General features: G+C 44.7%; 1 protein-coding gene across 2 annotated transcripts; it reads left to right on the plus strand.

The window, feature by feature from the left end:
- The first annotated feature begins 5986 nt into the window (after positions 1-5986).
- Positions 5987-7928, plus strand: LOC101777846 (metacaspase-1). 2 transcript variants are annotated; one of them, XM_012843144.2, is made up of 4 exons: positions 5987-6451; positions 6523-6971; positions 7074-7286; positions 7356-7928. In XM_012843144.2, exons 1-4 carry the CDS (start codon positions 6085-6087, stop codon positions 7452-7454), a joined length of 1128 nt encoding a protein of 375 aa, XP_012698598.1. In that variant the 5' UTR covers positions 5987-6084; the 3' UTR covers positions 7455-7928. The 2 variants fall into 2 exon arrangements, with proteins under 2 accessions (XP_012698598.1, XP_004984160.1); XM_004984103.3 differs by having other exon boundaries at positions 7395-7927.
- The last annotated feature ends 12799 nt before the right edge of the window (positions 7929-20727 follow it).

Genomic DNA, 20727 nt, shown 5'->3' on the forward strand with positions numbered 1-20727 from the left:
CAGCTGACTCTATGCTCATAAAATCCACTTTCCTGCAACATTTAGCCATCCGCACTCAAAAGGAAAGCCGCTCAACAATAAGATCATCATTTTTCTCATGTAGTCCTATCCCCTTGCTTAATTGTTCCTTTGCATCATGCAACTGAACTCATATGGAGTTTCTGTTTCACTAACAGAAATATCTAGACGTATCTCTGACTGGAGTAGCAGACTAGCAGGAAGGTGGAAGAGTAGCCTGTAGCCCAATGCCCATTTCGAAATTGGAGCCAGCTTCTTCAAGCGCCGATGCCACAATGTTTTTTAACCTTTGTCCCCGCTTTCTTTGCCATCGTCAACAAGCTTCTATCATGCCCTCAGACCCTGCATTAAGAGCCTCGAGGATTTGATATGATAAGAAAAGGACTCAGAACGGGCGATTAGGAATGCTTGAGCTAAATTAAACTTTAGCAAGCTGAAGATAAAAACCAAAAGAGACTGAAAGTAAAGACAAAGCTTAACTGAAATTATTGGAATACAGGAGAACATGCTTAGAGTTAGAGTGCCACCATATTTGTAATTTTGTAGTGTGATCGTGCTCTTATCGTTCAAATTATTTACAGGAGTCTGTTTTCTCTATCCTCCTCCTCCTCTTCACAGACCGGTAAGGAGCCGGTAAAGCCACAAATTTTAACTCCACTGGTTCCAACTTCTCTTACATGCCTACCACGTAGAGTGCACAAGCAGGAGTCTGATGGAGCGGCACCGAAAGAGCCAGAGTCTTCGCTTGATTCTTGGCCGCCGGATTTTTGCAACCACGACGTCCGAGGGCTTTTGCTCAATAGAATGAGCAAGGATTGAACGGCCCAAAGCGCACGCGGGCTACGGCCCACCGGTACTGCAGAGCTCGCTAGCCGGCGCGCTCCTGTTCCCGGCGCCAACCCTGTCCGCCTGTCCCCGTCCGCTATCCAGGACACCGCGTTTCCCCGGCGCTACCTCACGCCGGAGCCTCCGGTCCGGTGCGGCGGCCACGCCGGTAAAGACGATGCCCCGCTCCGTCATCACAGATGACGTCGGGTAGCTTGCCGAGGAGCGACGCCGACTGCGCAGGTGACGATTCCTTCTTCTCCTGCATCTATCGCAATTAGTTGCATTGGTTCGGCGGCCAACTTGGATGGCTACGGATCGGAGATGCCGATGCCGCTGTCGCAGCCATATCAGGCGAGCTCGCAGGTGGCCGGGCGCCGCCCGGCGGCGCGTGCATATTCCTCTCGGTAGACGGGATGGCCAATGAAGCCGTCAACAAAGCTGGAACGAACCGGGAATGATGCACCACGTCGGACCACGCAGTATCGCCGGCCGGTCGATTCCCTTCTATCTTCTCTCATCTCATCCAAGTCTCTCCGGTTTCCTTCTCGCTTGCCTGTGGTGTGTCGGCACGTCTCTTCTCTTATCTAGATGAGGAATATATGATCGCCATGGTCGAGGTTCACATGTGTGCTTCATATCGTGGTATTCCACATGGGCTTGCCTTGCGCACATATTCCGTTACAGTGACATCTCGCTCCGAGATTGCTACGGGTGTACAGTATAAGTCATCATTTTGAGGTGAGAGGGCCAGGAGATTGGTTTTTCCTGTGCTCTATTGATCTCTCCACTAGGATTTACATCACCAGAGATCTGCCGTTCTCTGGTATCGACTCGCCCGAGGAAAAAGAAACAGGCTGTGAAATATCGTCAAAAGGAAGAGACACAAGTCATGGTATCATGTTCATATAAAAAAAATATCTACTGGTAGAATTTTGTTATTAAACAATTCTCCGTACCAAGTCTAGATTGTTTGATTGAACAAAACGAGAAGAAGAAAGCTTGGTCAGTTGCTGCATATAATTCAAAGATCGGCTCGCATCTTGCATATAGTTGGGCAATTGAGGAGTTTATATCAACAAAATTGGATCTAAAGGGGCCAGGTTCGATATTGAAAGAAACAAATTGTTGAAGGGTTTGCTGTGAAATTCGGTAGAGTTTATCAGAATCATGCAACCATTTCCTCAAGAGAAAACGGGGACAGAGAATCACGTGCCGTTTCAACTGGTCATCTGGAGTATATGCACACGTCACGGGTCATATCATTTTATTCTAGAGGCCACATAATAAAGCTAACATGCGGATTACTCTACCATTTCTTTTTAAAGCGTGTCCATACTCCACACGTTGTATGTAGTGTTGTACATGCATCTATGGGCCCACCAGAAGATTTGGACAGTCCTAAATATGGGGTTGGATATCGAGATGTATCTGATATGGAGACTATGATGCAGGACGGTATAATCTACATGGCAAGATAAGAACAAGTCGAGGATTAGAAAAAGTACTCTTAGCAATAGGGGTAGAATTCATATAGTCGAATCCGACTAGTATTCTTGTAAATCACTCGACCTGTAACCCTACCTTCGGCAATATAAGGTGAGGCAGGGACCTCCTCCAAAGCAATTCAACCCAAGGACGTAGGGTATTATGCTATTTAGCGACCCGAACCTGTCTAAATCGTGTGTCTGTGTTCACCTTCGAGTTCCTGATCTCAACGAGCCCCATTAACCAAAATACTATCTCGGGTACCCCTCTCGGTAGGTTGCTAGGGCTAAACACCAACAGTTGGCGCGCTAGGTAGGGGCTGTCACCAAGAATCCACTGGCGAACTCGATGGCACGAGTCATCATCAAGCCAATCATCGTGTTTGAAGCAGGCGTGACGTTCATCTTCGGCTCCTGGGTTTGCGTCGCAGATGGCGCTGCAAATTTCCATCGCCACATTGCGTCGACCCCGGAGAAGAAACAACAAACCATGAAGCTCCAATGTTAAGCTCTGGAGGATCTCATCAAGAATTTTGATGAATTTTCAATTTCTGACTTAGGTCCTGTTTGGCGGATCTCATCAAGAATTTTGATGAATTTTCAATTTCTGACTTAGGTCCTGTTTGGCATGGCTCCAACTCCGAGTAGAGCTGCTCTACTCCAGAACTCCAAGTGGAGCCAGCTCCACTCTAGAACTCCAAAACAAAAATGGGGTGTTTGGCTAGATGGGTGCTCTCAACTCCAAAAAAGATCGATTTCAGTGTGGATTGCCATTGTTGCCCCCAATTCAGGCCCCACTTGTCATCCTCTCTATCCCATCTTCTTCTCCTGCCACGTTCTGCTCTGGTACGACTAGGAGTGTACGCTGGGGGTTTAGGTCCGGTTCCGTTCTGGTACTACGGCAGAAGCAGCGCGGTCGCATTGCGTGCAACCAGCGCTAGGCCTGATCGGAGAATCGGCTTCGATCGGCGTGGTGAGGGGGCAGAGGAGCAGCGTGCGAGAGGTAGCGAGATGGAGCGTGGTGGTGGTGGTGGGTGATCGATCAGCGATGGGTGTACCGATTGTCGGGGCGATGTCGTCGTCGAGCTGGGAGGCGGCGACGAAGCTGATGAGGAGGCTGCTCTTGCCGACGCCCGAGTCCCCGATGAGGAGGATCTTGAAGGAGCACTCGTGGTCGCCGCCGCTGCTCCTGGCCCCTGGCGACCCTATTACTCCCCATTCCCCTCGGATTCCACCCGATTCGGTGGCGACGGGCGGCGAGGAGGCGGCAGGCGGGGCTCGGTGACGGCAGTGACGGGGGCGGGGTGGGGCGGCGACGGGCGGTGGGGAGGCGGCCACGGGGTCGGCGACGGCGGCGACGAGGGCGGGACGACGACGGGGGCAAGGCGGCGACGGGAGTGGGATGGCGGGGCGGAGCGGCGACGGGGCCGGTCGGCGGCGGGCTGGGTGGCCACGGGACCGGGGCTGCGATGGGGACGGGGCGGCGGCAGGTGGGGCGGCAACAGGCGGCGGAGAGGCGGTAGGCGACAGGTGACGGGGGTGGAGAAATAGAATGAAACGTTTTTTTTGTGTAACCAGTGGCATTGGTGGGTAATTACCCACCAACTCCACGAGGAGGTTCGAAATAGAGAGTTTTGGAGCAGCAAAAGAGGTGCTCCAAAACTCCACCTCCATTTGCACTACAGCTCCATGGAGTTGGCTGCTCCATGGAGTTTTGGAGTTGAGGTGTTTGGCTGGATTTTTTGGTGGAGTTGCTGGAGTTCTGGAGTGGAGCCATGCCAAACAGGCCCTTAGTCAGAGGCTGGGGGGCCGAGTCCGAGTACAACTCGACTTCTCCCATCTGTTGGATTGACTTTCACATGCCGGCACATAAGCCATCGTGCAAGTCGGACTACCACCTGAGTCAATTCCCGTTCGGACTCCACAACACAACTACTTTTTATCAGGCGGTCTTGTCCAGATCACAATCCGGTACGGATACTATCGAGGACTTCGACTAGTACTTGGACCCGGATGAGGAGACCCCTTTATCACATCCACAACAGGCCCTGGTGATCACAATTACTCCCTAAGGCAGATTCATCTACTGTCCCAACATGAAGCCACCTGCTCTCGACGGGACGATGATTCACGCCTCATCGCCTACCTCGACACCCTCTCGTACCAGGAGTGAGCTCCTCCGCCGCCCATCTACGAGAAAGGCGGCACCACGAAGGTCATCACTTCAAGCTTGGGGAGCTACTCTCTAAAACGAGAACTCTTCTCTATCGTCATTGGACAGGAGGACGAAGAAGAAGAGCAACGGGATAGAAACCCGCGGCATGAACGTCATCCCGATGAGCTCACCGCCAACGTTGTCTGAGAAGAGACTGAAGCTCAAAGAACTCAACGACGAGCAAGAAATGCTGCAAGAGCAGAGCGTCGCCGCCGCCTTGCAGCGGACCTACCAATCATAAACCTGGATAACGCCTTTGAAGTAGTTCAAATGCGTCACCATCGTAGTTCAACTAGTCGGTGAAGCCTATAAAAGTACTCGGAACTGCTACATTTGACTAAAAAGTACTCGGGGCTTGTCGTACATACATCTATGGGCCCACCAGAAGGTTTGGATAGTCCTGAACATGGGGCTGGACATCGAGACGTATCTGATATGAAAACTATGGTGCAGGATGACATAATCTACGTGGTAAGATAAGAACTAGTTGAGGATTCGGAAAAGTACTCTTAGCAATAGGGGTAGAACTCGTGTAGTCAAATCCGACTAGTATTCTTGTAAATCAACTGACCTGACCTATAACCCTATCCTCGGCAATATAAGGCGAGGCAGGGACCCCCCTTCAAAGCAATTCAACCTAACCAATATACAGAACGTAGGGTATTACGCTATTCAGCGGCCTGAACCTGTCTAAATCATGTGTCTGTGTTCACCTTCGAGTTCCTAATCTCGACGAGCCCCATTAACCAAAACACTACCTCGGGCACCCTCTCGGTAGGTTGCCAGGTCTAAACATCGGCATATAGCCCCCGTTTTTGCGCTAAAATATTATGATAACGAGATCTTGCTATGTTAAAAAGAGTCTTGGTCAAGCCCATTCACTGCTCAAGCTCTTATATAAGCATGAAAATATATTCTTTGCTCATTCTTCTTCTTTTTTTAATATAATTGACAGCTCTCCTGGCAGATTCGTAAAAAAAATTCTTCGCTCGTTCTCTGGTCAAGCTCTTATGCCAGAGTACTAAGTTGAGCGGATCAAATGTGTAAATAAACGAGCAAGTTAAGTAGTTTACTCAATTTTTCATGGAAGTAATGACTAGATGCAGTGGAATATATGATGAAAACATGAGTAATTTTTCATGGAAGTAGTTTACTCAATCATGCTAGCAAAACATGAGAAAAGGTAACTGCAAATATTCTTTCCTGGTCAGACTTGTTTGTATTTTATTTATTTATCGGATTTTGCTGTTACCGTTATTCTGCATTGATTGTTTTTTATATGCAGCTGACATACGAGGAAATGTTCCGCCAATGACAATATATGCCCACATCCACTAAAATGTCCTTCTTCCCCTCTGTCAAGGTCATTTCTACTAAAATCTCTGACATTGGTATCTGGCAACAGTAGTGATTCGATCGGCTATATAAAGGGGCCGGGGAGGTGATGTCGTCGAAGAGTGTGAGCTCAAGCTAGCCAAAGAAGCAACCTAGGCAACCCAAGCTAGCCCCGCCCCGGCCCCAGCTCCCGGCTCACTAACCATGAGTCACTTCGGTGGTCACTTCGGCGGGAGGCCCCATGGGGCGGCGACGACGACGGTGCGGTGCAAGTACTGCCGGGCGTCGCTCACGGCGATCCCCGGCGAGCGCGCCATCCAGTGCGCGCACTGCAACTGCGTGACGCGCATCCGGCGCGCCGACCGGATCCCGCTGCCTGTCATGGGGCCCATGACGGCGCCGTTCCAGCGCGCCCGCGGCAAGAAGCGCGCCGTCCTGGTCGGCATCACCTACGCCGGCATGCGCCGCGGCTGCGGCGAGCTGAGGGGCCCCATCAACGACGTCAAGTGCATGCGGAACCTCCTCTGCCAGCGTTTCGGCTTCCCCAGCGAGTGCGTCATCATGCTCACCGGTAAGTGATTGATCCATGAATTAACGACTGAGCTGATCCATGAATTGCTCATGGACGATCGGTGCACGCAGATGACCAGAGGGACCCGTTCCGGCTGCCGACCAAGGACAACATCCGGATGGCGATGCACTGGCTGGTGCAGGGGTGCAGCTACGGCGACTCCCTGGTGTTCCACTTCTCCGGCCTCGGCGCGCAGGTGGCCGACGACGACGGCGACGAGGTGGACGGCTACGACGAGGCGCTCTGCCCGATGGACGCGTTCCAGAAGGGCCCGATCCTGGACGACGAGATCAACGAGGTCATGGTGCGCCCGCTCGTGCACGGCGCCAGGCTTCACGCCGTCGTCGACGCCTGCTACAGCGCCACCGTCCTCGACCTCCCCTTCCTCTGCCGCGTCGCCAGGAACGGCTACTGGCAGTGGGAGGACCACCGCCCCCCGTCGGGCGCCTGGAAGGGCACCAGCGGCGGCCAGGCCGTGCTCTTCAGCGGCTACAGCGACGGCAAGAGCAACTTCGCCGTGGTCAGTGATGATCCATGCATGCTTCCTTTCAGTTGACTGATCGACCTCGCTCGATCATCTCCCTTATACATCTACTATATATTTATATTTATATATATGCAGATGCCGGACGCCTACGCATCGGTGGGGGCCATGACGCACAGCTTCATCCGGGCGGTGGAGTGCGAGCCGCGCGGGGTCACCTACGGCCGCCTGCTCAGCTCCATGAGGACCATCATGAAGAACGGCGGCGGCGGGGGCTTCGGCGACCTGCAGGGGCCCATCGGCGCGCCCATCCACCAGCAGCACCAGGTCGCCAACTTCAGTGGCGTCCAGGTGAGCCTCCCATCCCTGCCCGACAGTATATAGCCTCTCGGATCGATGATAATACCTTTGCCCTGACAGAATTATTATTCCCTTCTGTCGCCGCCGGTGATGTTGCAGGAGCCGAACCTGTCGTCTTCGGAGATGTTCGACATCCACCGCAAGCCCTTCGTCATGTAATTAAGCACCTAGCATAGGTGGCCGTGGCTTCGAGAATACTTCTTCATATATATCGTCGTAACGGAATAATCAATCGACGGGTTTAGCGCTGATGATGCTTCCTAATCATACCTCTGAATCGTGTGACTATCCGCGTGCGTCACCTGCGATGATACCAAGAAAGAACAGGTTTAGCTAGATCATTGGTCGTGGAGGATTTGGTTGGTCGAAGTACCTCCACTGCCTTCTATACACCTCATCATGGTACTAAGGCTGTTCGATGTCTCTTATGTAAACTAAGTGCTTATTATTATATTTATACCTGCCCTTCATCTCAAGGAGAAAGGCATAAGTTGTGAGCCTTATGCAGCTGTGCAAATTAAACAAACATGAAAATGTGTAATACTATGTGTTATGCAGATGTGATGTGACTTATGGAACTGAATCTGACGGGTTCTTCACATCAATATATACAGAAAACAAAATCCTCTTTCCTCTTTCACCGATCTTTTTTTTTCAGTGCCGCACAACTAGTCATGTTACTGTTATAATGTACAAGATACATTTCCAATCCGCGGAGTTGAAAAAAGTTCTATTACATTAGGTTGGTCTCAATGAAGATTTCATAAGAATTTTATTGTCATTAAATAACGTGATATATCAGCAAATTTGATGCTATGGCAGGATGATTGTGAAGAGAGGGATGAAATTGGACTTACACTGTTATCAGGAGTATGAAACCTGTTAAACTAGCATGGGGGGGGGGGGGGTTAAAGATAGTTTTATTTCATCTGATTGCATCCAATCCCGTGCATCGCAGTTAAATGGTATGGCTGGCCTTTGAAACCGCGAAATAAATAAAACTGTGCATTAGAGATCTTAGTTTATTCATTAAGTTAAATCTCTTTCAATGACGCGGTACTATTGGAAAACGATGGCATGATTTCCCACAAGGGCTGGTTTTACAATATCGAAGAATACAAAAATTTGCAAATCCAGCTCTAGGAGATGCCCAGGTATAAATGTCTACAACTTCATTGGAACTGCACAACCTGATTTAGGTTCCCTCATTTCCACTAGTAGAGAATTGACCTTCCATCCAACCCCTTTAGTCCCTCGTGACTAAAGTGACTTTAGTCCTGGGTTAAAAATGTACCACTAAAGGCCACGCGGGGGCGGGGGAGCTTTAGTCCTGGTTGTAAATACCAAACGGGACTAAAGCACCCCCCCGAAATCCCGGTTGGAAGGGCTAGAAATATCGCACCGACGACCAGACCCTTTTGTCCCGGTTGGAAATAACTAGGATAAAAAAAAGGTTTAATCCCGGTTGTTAATTCCAACTGGGACAGAACCACCAACCGGGACAAAAGGGGTGGTATTTTGTCCTGGTTGGAATTTCCAACCGGGACAAAATCTCCTCCCCTATAAAATTACCAGACCGAGAGCTCTTCCTCAGCCCGAGCCACTCCACTCCACCAGAGACACTTTGGCCTCCTCTCCATGGCAAGCAAGCAACCTTAGGGGAGGCACTGTTCGGATTTTTTTTCCTTATTTTCGTGGGGATTTCACTCATCCAAAGTGTTGTGAAGGTTAGCTACTTCATCCTCCCTTCATTATTATTATTATGCTTTGTTTTATGCTTTAGAGATGGAGAAAAATAAGTTTTTTTAGAATGAGGGAGAATGGAGAGGATTTTTATTTATACATGTTTTTGAGTTAGAATTTGATGATAGCTTGCTTGTTATATATGATTCGTATTAGTTAAAAGAACTTGATTAATATTAGGTATGAGAAAAAAATAGAGTAAATGTGTTTTAATATTTAGTCATTGCAATAAAATTAAGGTAAATAAATTGTAGGTGTAAGAAAATAGAATTTGGTCATTGCTATAATTTTTCATGTCACTGTAATTTAATAATAATTGTATTTCTTTGACCGATAATTTATTTATCTCATGTTTAATGCAAGAACTAAATATTATAAACAATAATCCTATACGAAGCCCTATGTTCATTTTCCACGTAATACGATGCAGATGGACCGGCAATGGATGTACCACCTCCGTACCTCCAATCCCAGTTAACAGTGTCTGCACATAGCATAAATGTGCTTGCGCTATTCTCTGCACATAACTCAATCTTCTCCAAAGTCTATGGAGAATCACCTTCGCTCCTCTAGTACCAGAAAATAATGGTAGAACAGAAGAGCTTCGAATCCACAAACTCGGGCTGAATATCATAAAAGAATCTTGAAATACTATTCCAAACGCCTTTTGGAGTCTAATTCTCATAATAGAAGTATGATGGCCCAATATCCTCTTCAGGCAAAGATCTGTTTACTGACCTTGACCTATCGGCTTTTGGTTGATTTTGGCTTGCCACCATGAGCCATGCTCAATGAACAGATCTTTTGCCTAGACGGGCTATTGTGTGTGTGCCACCACACTTCTATTATGAGAATGTGGCACTTGCTCCAAAAGATGTTTGGATAATTATTTCAAGATTTCTTTATGATATTCAGCCCGAGTATGTGGATTCAAAGATTTTGTGTTGTACCATTATTTTCTAGTACTGGATATGTGGAGATGACTCTCGATAGACTTAGGAGCAGATTGCGTTAATTGCAGAGATGGCTTGGAGGGCGAACATTCTGCTATGTTGTACCATTATTTTAGGATAATTGATTACGTGAAGTCCACTATGGAGCGTCTGTAATCTTTAGTGTATATGTATCTTTATTATCTTGTTATGAGTGTAATCTTTATATGTATATTTAGTGATTGTTATGGATGTTGAATGGTGTAATTTTCATTTGAATTGTTTTTATCTTTATGATGGTTGATTGGTGTAAACTATGAATATTGATTAAGTTCTTTATCTAATACGAAGACCTATATCCATTTCTCACGTAATAATTTATTTATCTAATATTTTTTGTAAGCCCTAAATATTATAATCACATGAACTCTATTTTTCCCCTACCTAATATCGATCAAGTTCTTTATCTAATACGAAGACCTATGTCCATTTTTCACGTAATACGATGTAGATGAACTGACAATGGATGTGCTACGCGGACAGACATACCAAGGAGTTCGTTGATGGCTTGTATTATTTTCTCGAAGTGGCCAAAGCCAACAGGCCAGAGAAGGGGTTCATATGTTGTCCATGCTTCCAATACGGCAACAAGAAGGACTACTCTTCTTGGGGACTGTTCATAGCCACTTGTTTAGATATGGTTTCATGCCTAACTATTTGGTTTGGACTAAGCACTGCGAAAGAGGGGTTATAATGGAAGATGACGAAGAAGACAAGGATGATAACAACATTCCGGACTGGGCTGCAGGCCAAGCTTTTGCAGATACTACAATGGGCCAGGCTGATGAAGATGAGATTGTAGAAGACGACCCTATTGATGATCTTTGTCAGGTGCTACGAGATGCACACAGAGATTGCGAAACTGAGAAGGAATCAGAAAAGTTACAGCGCATGATAGATTATCACAAAAAAAATGTTGTACCTAAATTGCAAATAGGGGCATAAAAACTAGATACCACACTAGAATTTCTGCAATGGAAGGCCAAAAATGGTGTGTCGATAACGCATTTCAGAGGATATTGAAAATTGTAAAGAATATTCTTACCAAGAATAATGAATTGCCATCCACAATATATGAAGCTAAACAGATTGTTTGCCCTCTGGGATTAGAGGTTCAAAAGATACACACATACCCTAATGATTGTATCCTCTATCATGGTGATGAATATGAGAAATTGGAGGCTTGTCCTATGTGCGGAGCGCTGCGGTATAAGATCAGGCAAGATGATCCTGGTGATATGGAGGGGCAGCTTCCCAAGAAGAGAGTTCCCGCGAAGGTGATGTGATATTTCCCTATAATACCACATTTGAAGCATTTATTTAGAAACAAGGCAAATGCTAAGTTGATGCGATGGTACAAAGAAGAATGTAAACAAGATGAGATGCTGAAACACCCCGCGAATTGGGCCCAGTGGAGATCAATTGATAGAGCATTCTCGGACTTTGAAAGTGATGCAAGGAACATAAGGTTTGGTTTAAGTACTGATGGATTCAATCCATTCGGTGAGTTGAGTAGTGGTCATAGTACTTGACGTGTGACACTATGTATGTTCAACCTTCCTCCTTGGTTGTACATGAAGTGGAAGTTCATTATGATGCCGGTGCTTATCCAAGGCTCACAACAACCCGGCAATGGCATTGACGTGTACCTAAGACTGTTGGTTGATAAACTTTTACTGATCTGGAAGGAAGAATGTGTACGTGTGTGGGATGAGGATAAACAAGAGAGATTTGACCTACGAGCATTGTTGTTCGTAACCATCAATGATTGGCCCGCGTTGAGTAACCTTTGAGGACAGACAAACAAGGGATATCAGACTTGAACCCATTATTTAGATGACACAGACAACATGTATTTGAAGCACTGTAGGAAGGTTGTGTATATGGGCCATCATCGATTTCTTCCTGCTAATCACCCATTAAGAAAGAAAGGGATGCATTTCAAAGGGGTGCCAGACCATTGTAAAAAACCTGCACACCGTAATGGAAAGTGTGTATTTGGGATGATAAAGGATGTAAGGGTAGTCTTTGAAAAGGGTCTTGGTAGAGAATAGGTTCCAAACGATAATAATGGATGTGCACCCATGTGAAAGAAAAAAATATTTTGGAAGCTACCTTATTAGGAAATCCTAAAGGTCTACAACGGAATAGACGTGATGCATTTGACGAAGAATCTTTACGTGAACGTGCTAGGCTTCATGGGTTGTTATGGGAACTCAAAAGATACATTAGGAGCACCACAGGACCTGAAATGTATGAAGGCAAGAGATGACCTACATCTGGAAAAGAGAGATAATGGATAACATTACTTACGTCCTGCCAGTTACACTCTCAATAAGGAAGAGAAGGATAGAATGTTTGAATGCATGAATAGTATCAAGGTTCCATCTGGGTACTCCTCGAATATAAAGGGAATAATAAATATGAAAGAAAAGAAGTTCACAAATCTCAAGGCCCATGATTGTCACATGTTGATGACCCAGTTGCTTCCGGTTGCACTAAGGGGTATTCTACCAGAGAATGTACGATTGGCGCTCGTAAAGCTATGCACGTTTCCCAATGCAATTTTGCATAAGACAATCGATCCAACGAAGCTAGTAAGCTATAGAATGATGTGGTATAATGTCTTGTTAGCTTTGAGTTTGTATTTCCACCATCCTTCTTCAATATTATGACGCACCTCCTGGTTCACCTAGTCAAAGAGATTACTATTCTCGATCCAGTATTCCTGCACAACATGTGGCCTTTCGACAGGTTCATGTCAGTCCTAAAAAACTATGTTCTTAATCGTGCCCGTCCAGAAGGAAGCATCACGGGATATGGAACAAAGGAGGTCATTGAGTTTTGTGTTGATTTTATTGACTCAATTAATTTGATTAGGGTTCCAACTTCACGCCACGAGGGGAGGCTGCGGGGAATGACCAACCTTGGAAGGAAATCAAGTTTGAGCAATGATACTGATTTGTTCCACAAAACACGCTTCATTGTTGTACAACAATTATCCTTTGTGGCTCCGTATATCAAGGAACACAAGCAGATTCTATTGTCCGAATACCCAACGAAATCCGATGCCTGCATTATACGTGATCATATGGATATTTCTCCCTCTTGGTTGCGTCAACACCTTATGGATAACTCCTTGATTCACGAACAACTCACTTGGTTAGCCAGGGGACCTTCTAGCACAAACGTGAAAATTCCAAGGTTACGAGATAAATGGTTATACATTTTACACGAGAGCCTAAGACTAGAAAAGTACCAACCAGAATAGTGGTGTCCGCATAGATGCCATAGACAACAACAGAAGTAAGGAGTCGTATTATGGTTTCATAGAGGAGATCTGGGAACTCAAATACGGACCGCTGAATGTCCCTCTGTTTCGTTGCCAATGGGTGAAGCTAATTGGAGGTGGCGTAACGAAAGATCAGTATGGAATGACAACAGTGGACCTGGCCAAGACTGGATAAAATGATGAACCATCCATCCTTGCCAATGATGTGCATCAGGTTTTCTATGTGAAGGACATGTCTAGCAAACCCAACAAAAATTCAGAAGAGCCATGGGAGCTAAAACGCCACATAGTTCTTCCAGGTAAAACAAAAATCATAGGAGTCGATGACAAAACAGACCAATCAGATGATTATAATCAATTTGATGGCATGCCTCCATTGCTGTTGAAGTTGACCCAAGCATCATGCTATCGAAAGAAGAGGCTCCGTACTTACGCCGCGATCATGACCAAGGAACTTTCATCAAAAAGAAGTTTTTTAACATTACATTGTAATGCACTAAATATGGTTCACCTTTATGTAATGCTCTATCACCATTAGAATCTTTGAATTTTATTGTAATACTCTATGGTGAATTATATTGTAATGTTCTACGATTTCATGTTTATACATTAATTGTACTACTTGATACAATTTTTCATTTAATGTATCTATGATTTCATGTGTGTTCAAATTAGTTGAGGTGAAGATTTATTCGATCAATATAAACAATGTTAACCACATACATCAATTGCATTTTTTGCGCATTGAAATTATTTAATTGAATATTTTGTTGATGATAGTGATACATTAAAATAATTATTTTAGAAACTTAAACAACTAGTATAGAATTAATAACTGATTCAAACTTACTTTAAATATACTTGCTAATTTAATATATTTTTGCATGTTCAAAATACGTAAAGTTTTTATTTTTTCTTTAACAAAATGAGTGGAAAACATATATAAATTGTATTTGCAAAATAGACGGGAAATGAAAAATCCCACAAAAGGTTCTTTAGTCCTGGTTAATTTGCACCTGGGACTAAAGGGCTCTTTAGTCCCGGTTGCAAAGTCAACCCGAGACTAGGGGGGTTAAACACGCCCCTCCTCTCCCCGGTTGCCTCGTCTCCCACACCTGCAAGATCGGCCACCGCCCCTTCGTCTCTGGCTCGTCGCCCGTGCCGTCGCCGTCCCATCGCCACCCCGCCATCGTGCCCGTCCCAGCCTCCGTCATCCCGCTCGTGTCGTCGCCCTAGCAGCCATCGCCGTGGCATCCCCGCCATCACCCATGGTCCCCGCCGCCGTTCCGTTGTTGACGCTAAAAATTGGCCGACGACTCTCAGCATCGGACACACGACCCGGGAGAATCTGCTTAGCTCCTGTTTGGGTCATCACCCTAGTGCAGTTTGCACGGCGTGCCAGTCAATCTGACCTGTTGATTGACAAGGAAAGAAAAGCGTTAAATTCCAGGGTTTTGATCGGCTAAGGTTTCGATCTATTTTGAAGGATGTATCAGCGAATTGGCCAAATTACTGTGGAGATGACCGGCTATAGAACAAACGATGATCACGTAGCAATTGTAAATAAACTACTAGAGTAACCTAAACAATGCTACAAAAGCAACACTTGGAATAGATCTAATCGGCTATATGATAATAAATAAAGAATATTGATAAAAAGCCAACAGTTCGGGTCTCAAGCTGGATCATTGGTGATAAAACTAAAACAACAGGTAAAACCTATAATTCTAGTTAATATTGATAATTGGTGAATAAATCTAAATGAAACACAGCAATGTGCCCGAAGTTAAAGCTTAGATATTACTCGATAAACGGAACTTACAAACTGGTCGGAGGTCATATTGATGCACCCCTGCCAACTCGTACGAACTCGTGAAAAGAAAAGGGTTTGGCGAAGTCGCCGACTTGAAAGTAAAGTGCGAGGAAAAAGTAGATTTGTATTGTTGATTGATGTGTTGTTTTACAAGCCTTACGAGGCACCTATTTATACCCTGTTACAACTGATTTCCTAACCGACTAGGATCTATCTCTAATTTAAAGATAACAAATATTTACACACGAACACAACCTGCATCGGAGTTGGTTATTATTTTCCCATAGACCAATTTTCATCCTGGCCCACTTTAGGCCCACATCGGCCAAGCCGTTCTGGCTCCCAATCGGCCAGTCTTCATTGACTCCCTCAGCCAATCGGCTGAAACACTGTAGCTCTTATCGGCTGATTCCCAACTGTAGCTTCTTGCTTACCGCATCGGCCGCCTTCCTTTCCTTTGACACCGATCTTAACACGTGTCAAAATCCGGCGTCAACACCCGTCACCCCGACCGCCATCGTCCCACCGCCGCACGCCGTCCACCTCCCCGTCGGTCGCCAGTACGGGCCGGCGCTCCCCCCCTGCGCTCGAACCGCTACCACGCCGGGGCCCTTGCTGACGCAAGCCCGGGACTTGCTAATGCAAAGGCCCCGGCTTTTACTGTTTTAATTAAAAGAAAATTAGTTTAAATTAGTAGAATTTATGTAGAAATGCTTAGAATAATTTAATATAAATGCTTAGTATCATTTAGTATAAATGCTTTGAAAATTAGTAGAAATACTTAGAAAATTAGTATAATTTAGTATAAATGCTTAGTATAGTTTAGTATAAATGCTTAGTATAATAAAGTATACATTTAGTATAATTTTTAGTATATTAGTATAATTTAGTATAAATGCTTCAAAAATTAGTAGAAATTAGTAGAAATGCTTAGAAAATTAGTATAATTTAGTATAAATCTTAGTATAATTTAGTATACATTTAATATAATTTTTAGTACATTAGTATAATTTAGTCTAAATGCTTCGAAAATTAGTAGAAATGCGAAGAAAATTAGTATAGTTTATTAGAAATTTGGTAGAGGTGTTGTATATATAATTTAAGGACATTTTTGGTGATAATATTCAAGTAGAGGTGTTGTATATAATTGCGTGGTTTTTTCATGTAAGTTTTCATGTAAGTTTCATGTAATAAAGTTGTTAGAGGTGTTGTATATATAATTAATGTATGGTTTCATGTGTATATTTCAATAAGTTTATTTTATTTCATGGTTGTTCTATGATTTCATGTTTATACCTTAATTGTACTACTTGATACAATTTTTATTTTAATGTATCTATGATTTCATGCGTGTTTAAATTAGTTGAGATGGCAAACGAAGAAAATGCAAGGTATTTAATGGAGCAGATTATTGCTGGTGGTAGTGGCTCGAACATTCCAATAACGTACACCGACGAAGAGGGTAGCCAGGCGGATATATTCCTCAACATGTCCGGTGATGGCAATGATGAGCCCACACGGAACAAAACCTTGTCGTGATGGTAGGTTCCGGCGAGGTATATATCATTTTCATTGTTTTACCCCATCTATAATTTCATATTCATTATTATTATGTACTAATTAATGAATCTTGAACTGTTAGCCCTCTGGATCGACGAAGCCAAATAAGCCTTGAGGTCGTACAAAGATAATGGAGGGAAGGCTTCACATCACGGAAGTGACAGAAAAGGGCAAGCCGATTGCTCCCGAACATGTGGCTAGAAAGTTCGTGAGTTAGATTTGGGTAATTGTAAGGGACAACGTGCCCATCGGCATCACAGAATGGAAGGATAAAGAAACTGATCCATACGCGTTCCCGCAGACACAAAAGGATATGTCGTGGGCAGATGTCAAGAAACACTTCGCACTTCCTGAAGGTGTCGAAGAAAAAGATGTGAAAGAGTGGACGCTGAAGAAGATGGCAACCCAATTCTAGACATTCAAAAAGAATCTGGATGCCAACTTTATCAAGAAGGGCCAAACTCCAGATTTCAATGAGTGGCCAAAGTTAAGGGACCACTGGAACTCATTTGTCGAATACAAGATGAGCGAAGGTGGTGCGAATAAGTTTCGCGTCAACGTTGACAATGCTAGCAAGAAGGAGTACCATCATCATCTAGGGCAAGGTGGTTACAACACTGCAATTCCCAAATGGTGTAAGATGGAACAAAACCTAATCGATCGAGGTATTGTACCAGCAACTATTGACTAGCTCGATCGATCGAAAAATTGGTATTATGCTCATGGAGGCAACCTGAGCCAAGAGGATGGGACACTTATCTTCAATTAAACAATATGTCAGAAGGCTGAAAGGCTTATCAAAAATATTGAAGATGCTAAAGCTGGGAGGTTGAGGGTGGATAGAGAGAATGATGAGCTCACATTAGCGCTCGGGAATCCCGAGCACCCAGGACGTTGCCAAGGTTACAGGGTCGTTCCGTGAAAGTTCACTTTCCGAAGGGACACCGACTCGTACAGAAGCCGCAAGCAAAGAAAGGAACAACAAGAGGAGAGCTAGCGGCGCATGTTAGAAGCCAAAGTGCATTCACAAGAAGTAAGAATGCATGAAGAAATAAATCGTCGAGTGGCCCTGGCATTTACCGAGATGGCCCAATCTGTAGCACTGCCGGATCCCAACATCGTCAGCCCTTCTCAACGCCAAAGCAGCTGTGCTTCCACAGGGATCCCCGATGAGCAGATGCTAAGATTACCCGTGGACGATCAACGGTACCCTGTGGATGACATCACTCAACGCACCTCATATGAGCTGCATAGACCGTTCGACACATCACTATTAAGGTATACATATATATAATTTATGCAATCTTCTCAATTGGTCCATGCCTCGGGAGTTTAATAACTTCTTTATTTCTTCTATATGTACATGTAGCGTACGGAAGTGCTTTACCAATCTTGCCAGGGCAGACAAGCCATGGCATGGAGATTCCACGTGGCTACTCCAGCGTTGGCCTAGAGCAGATTATTGATAGTCAATATGAAGGCCTAGAGCTCGACCTCCTGGGAGGTGACGGGGAAAGAACACTAGGAGATGCACTTCACGGGATCATTCTATGGCACAAATGCTACATCATCATCCCCAGCATGGAGGCATCATTGCTCCCTGTAGATCCCCCACAGCGACCATCTCCTCAAAACTCAAGACCGTCATCTCCAGCGCATCCTGCTCCAGGACCATCATCAGCACCGAGACCATTGCATCCTGCTCGATCACCGTCTCCATCTTCATCAAATCTTGGTGCTGCGAGCGACAATGACAACAACATCCCTCTCAGATCATCGTCACCGAGACTAAGACCCGCAGTGAGCAACGAACCTGCAGCACATCTGAAAAAGTCGCAACCACCGCCTTTCAAGCCAAGGCAGCAAAAGAAATAAAAGAAGTTTGAACCCATTGAGAAGCTACCGGCCGATATGACTACAGAGGAATTGTGGGAGCTATCCTAAGCAATTGCAAGGAGTTCTTCAAAAAATGCGCTAAAGAAAGAAAAGCAAAGGAGACGGAGCCAAAGCCAGTAGATCCAGCAAAATTAAAATTCTTTATTGGCATGTCAAAAGAAGTAAAGAGGACTCTACTATCTAACTACGATCGTTCGTTAGTTAAGTTTGATGAGAAAAAAAATAGCGAGGAGCGTCGTCTTCAAGTCGTACTGTCCCTAGCTCAAGGATCTACCAGATAAAGATGCTGAAACTATATGAGCAATGCCCTTAGAACAACAAATCAGAGTCGTTGGATTTATGCAAGATACAGGTACGTCTCTTGCTGAAGTTCTAGGGCAACTTGAACCGCCAGCTCCAGAGCCAATTGTACCTAAATGGCCCAATGAGGTAGGCAAGCCTCTAGTAAAGCCTGAATTGGCACGAAAGCTATCCACGAAGATGTACGAATTCCATGAATGGTACATGAAGCAGTCTGCCGACGAGAGGCTTATGTTTAGTCTTCGGGTTAAACCGATTGATTTTTTCGGTGAAGGTGACAAAGTCATGTGGATGGAATTTAATGAAATATATGAAGTGTACCATTATGATACCCTTAATGTCTCTCTCATCAGCGCTTGGGTTCTGTAAGTGTCTATTTATGAATATGTAAATTTTGGCTCAGATCATTATTTTTTGTGCGTGCGTCGCCTACTAACTTCATCTTCCATTTTATGTAGAATGCTAATTCAGAGGTGCCGCAGAGAATCGTACTTCAATGTTGGCTTCATGGATCCATCGCTCGTTAACCAAGCTCAGATATGGGATCAGCCAAAGAAAACATTGGAGGTGGTATACAATTTCTTGGACAAAAAGGAATACATATTACTGCCATACAACTTTAAGTAAGTGTGGGTACCGTCTATTTTTATTTTCTTTTTTCTTACCTAATTAATGTTAGTTAGCTCTAATATGAACATTTATATACGCAGTTTCCACTAAATCCTTCTAATAATTATGATTGATAGAAGCCACGTCATTGTGTTCGATATGTTGAGGAAACCACCGAAGGAGTATCAAGACATTCAAGACATGCTAAACTCGTAATAATTCTGGACCTTTATCTCTATGCAAAAGTTAGTTTCCTAAATTATCACCTAACACTGTATCATAAATTATTTTAATCAGCAGCGCATGGAAACAATTCCTTAAGACTTACCGTGGTAACTTCAAAGAAAAAGTTACATTCAGAACAGACTTCCCGGTACGTATGAAGTTTGCACATTTTGTACATTCTATAACACGAATATTTCATCACTTATTTTTTCCCACTAAATTGCTTGAGACAGGAACAAGGCAATAATCTACGTGGATACTACGTCTGTGAGCACATGACCAAATTTGTGCATGGCAAGGTGCCGTCGTCGCTTGATCAAAATGCATGTAAAATAAAACTATTAATAATTATTTATTTCCTAGCTCCTTATATTTAATTGTTCATGTAACATTCACATATTTTCAAATTACAGATGTGGAAGATTCAAGAAAGACTTTTGGAGAAGGAGAGGATTTTGGCAATATGTGAAGGTCTCATAGGATTCGTGGTGGACGAGGTGATAGATCCCGCAGGAGAATTTTATTACGACGGACATTCAATAGCCGCACCCAGCAACACCACGAACCAACCGTAACTAAAGGGGGTCTTTGATTACCATGAACCTTTTGTCTCAAAATTTTAATTCTGGATGGATTTTTGGTATCTTTGAGCCCTACCAACCGGGACTAATGCCGCGATTTCCACCGGTGTTCCCTTAGCAATTCGCAAGTAAGATTTTCATGGAATTTGATGTACTCAAACATTTAACTCACTAAAATCCATCCATTGTTCAGGTAATATTGTTGTTTCGGACGGTAGCTTCCAAGTAGTGTTGATCAGGGGTCGATCTGGACCTCGGGCAACTGACTACAGCCATGCTTTCGCAGGCCCAGTTTCCTCCTCACCCATCGTATATTTTTATGGGCTACTAACATGCTCATATGGCTATTTGAAGGCATGATCCTCCGATAGCCCAGGCCCAGTTCTGCCCCAATTCTTGGGTGGGGGGGGGGGGGGGGGGG

This window comes from Setaria italica, chromosome IX (genome assembly GCF_000263155.2).
Source record: "Setaria italica strain Yugu1 chromosome IX, Setaria_italica_v2.0, whole genome shotgun sequence".
In the NCBI taxonomy this organism is placed as follows: domain Eukaryota; kingdom Viridiplantae; phylum Streptophyta; class Magnoliopsida; order Poales; family Poaceae; genus Setaria; species Setaria italica.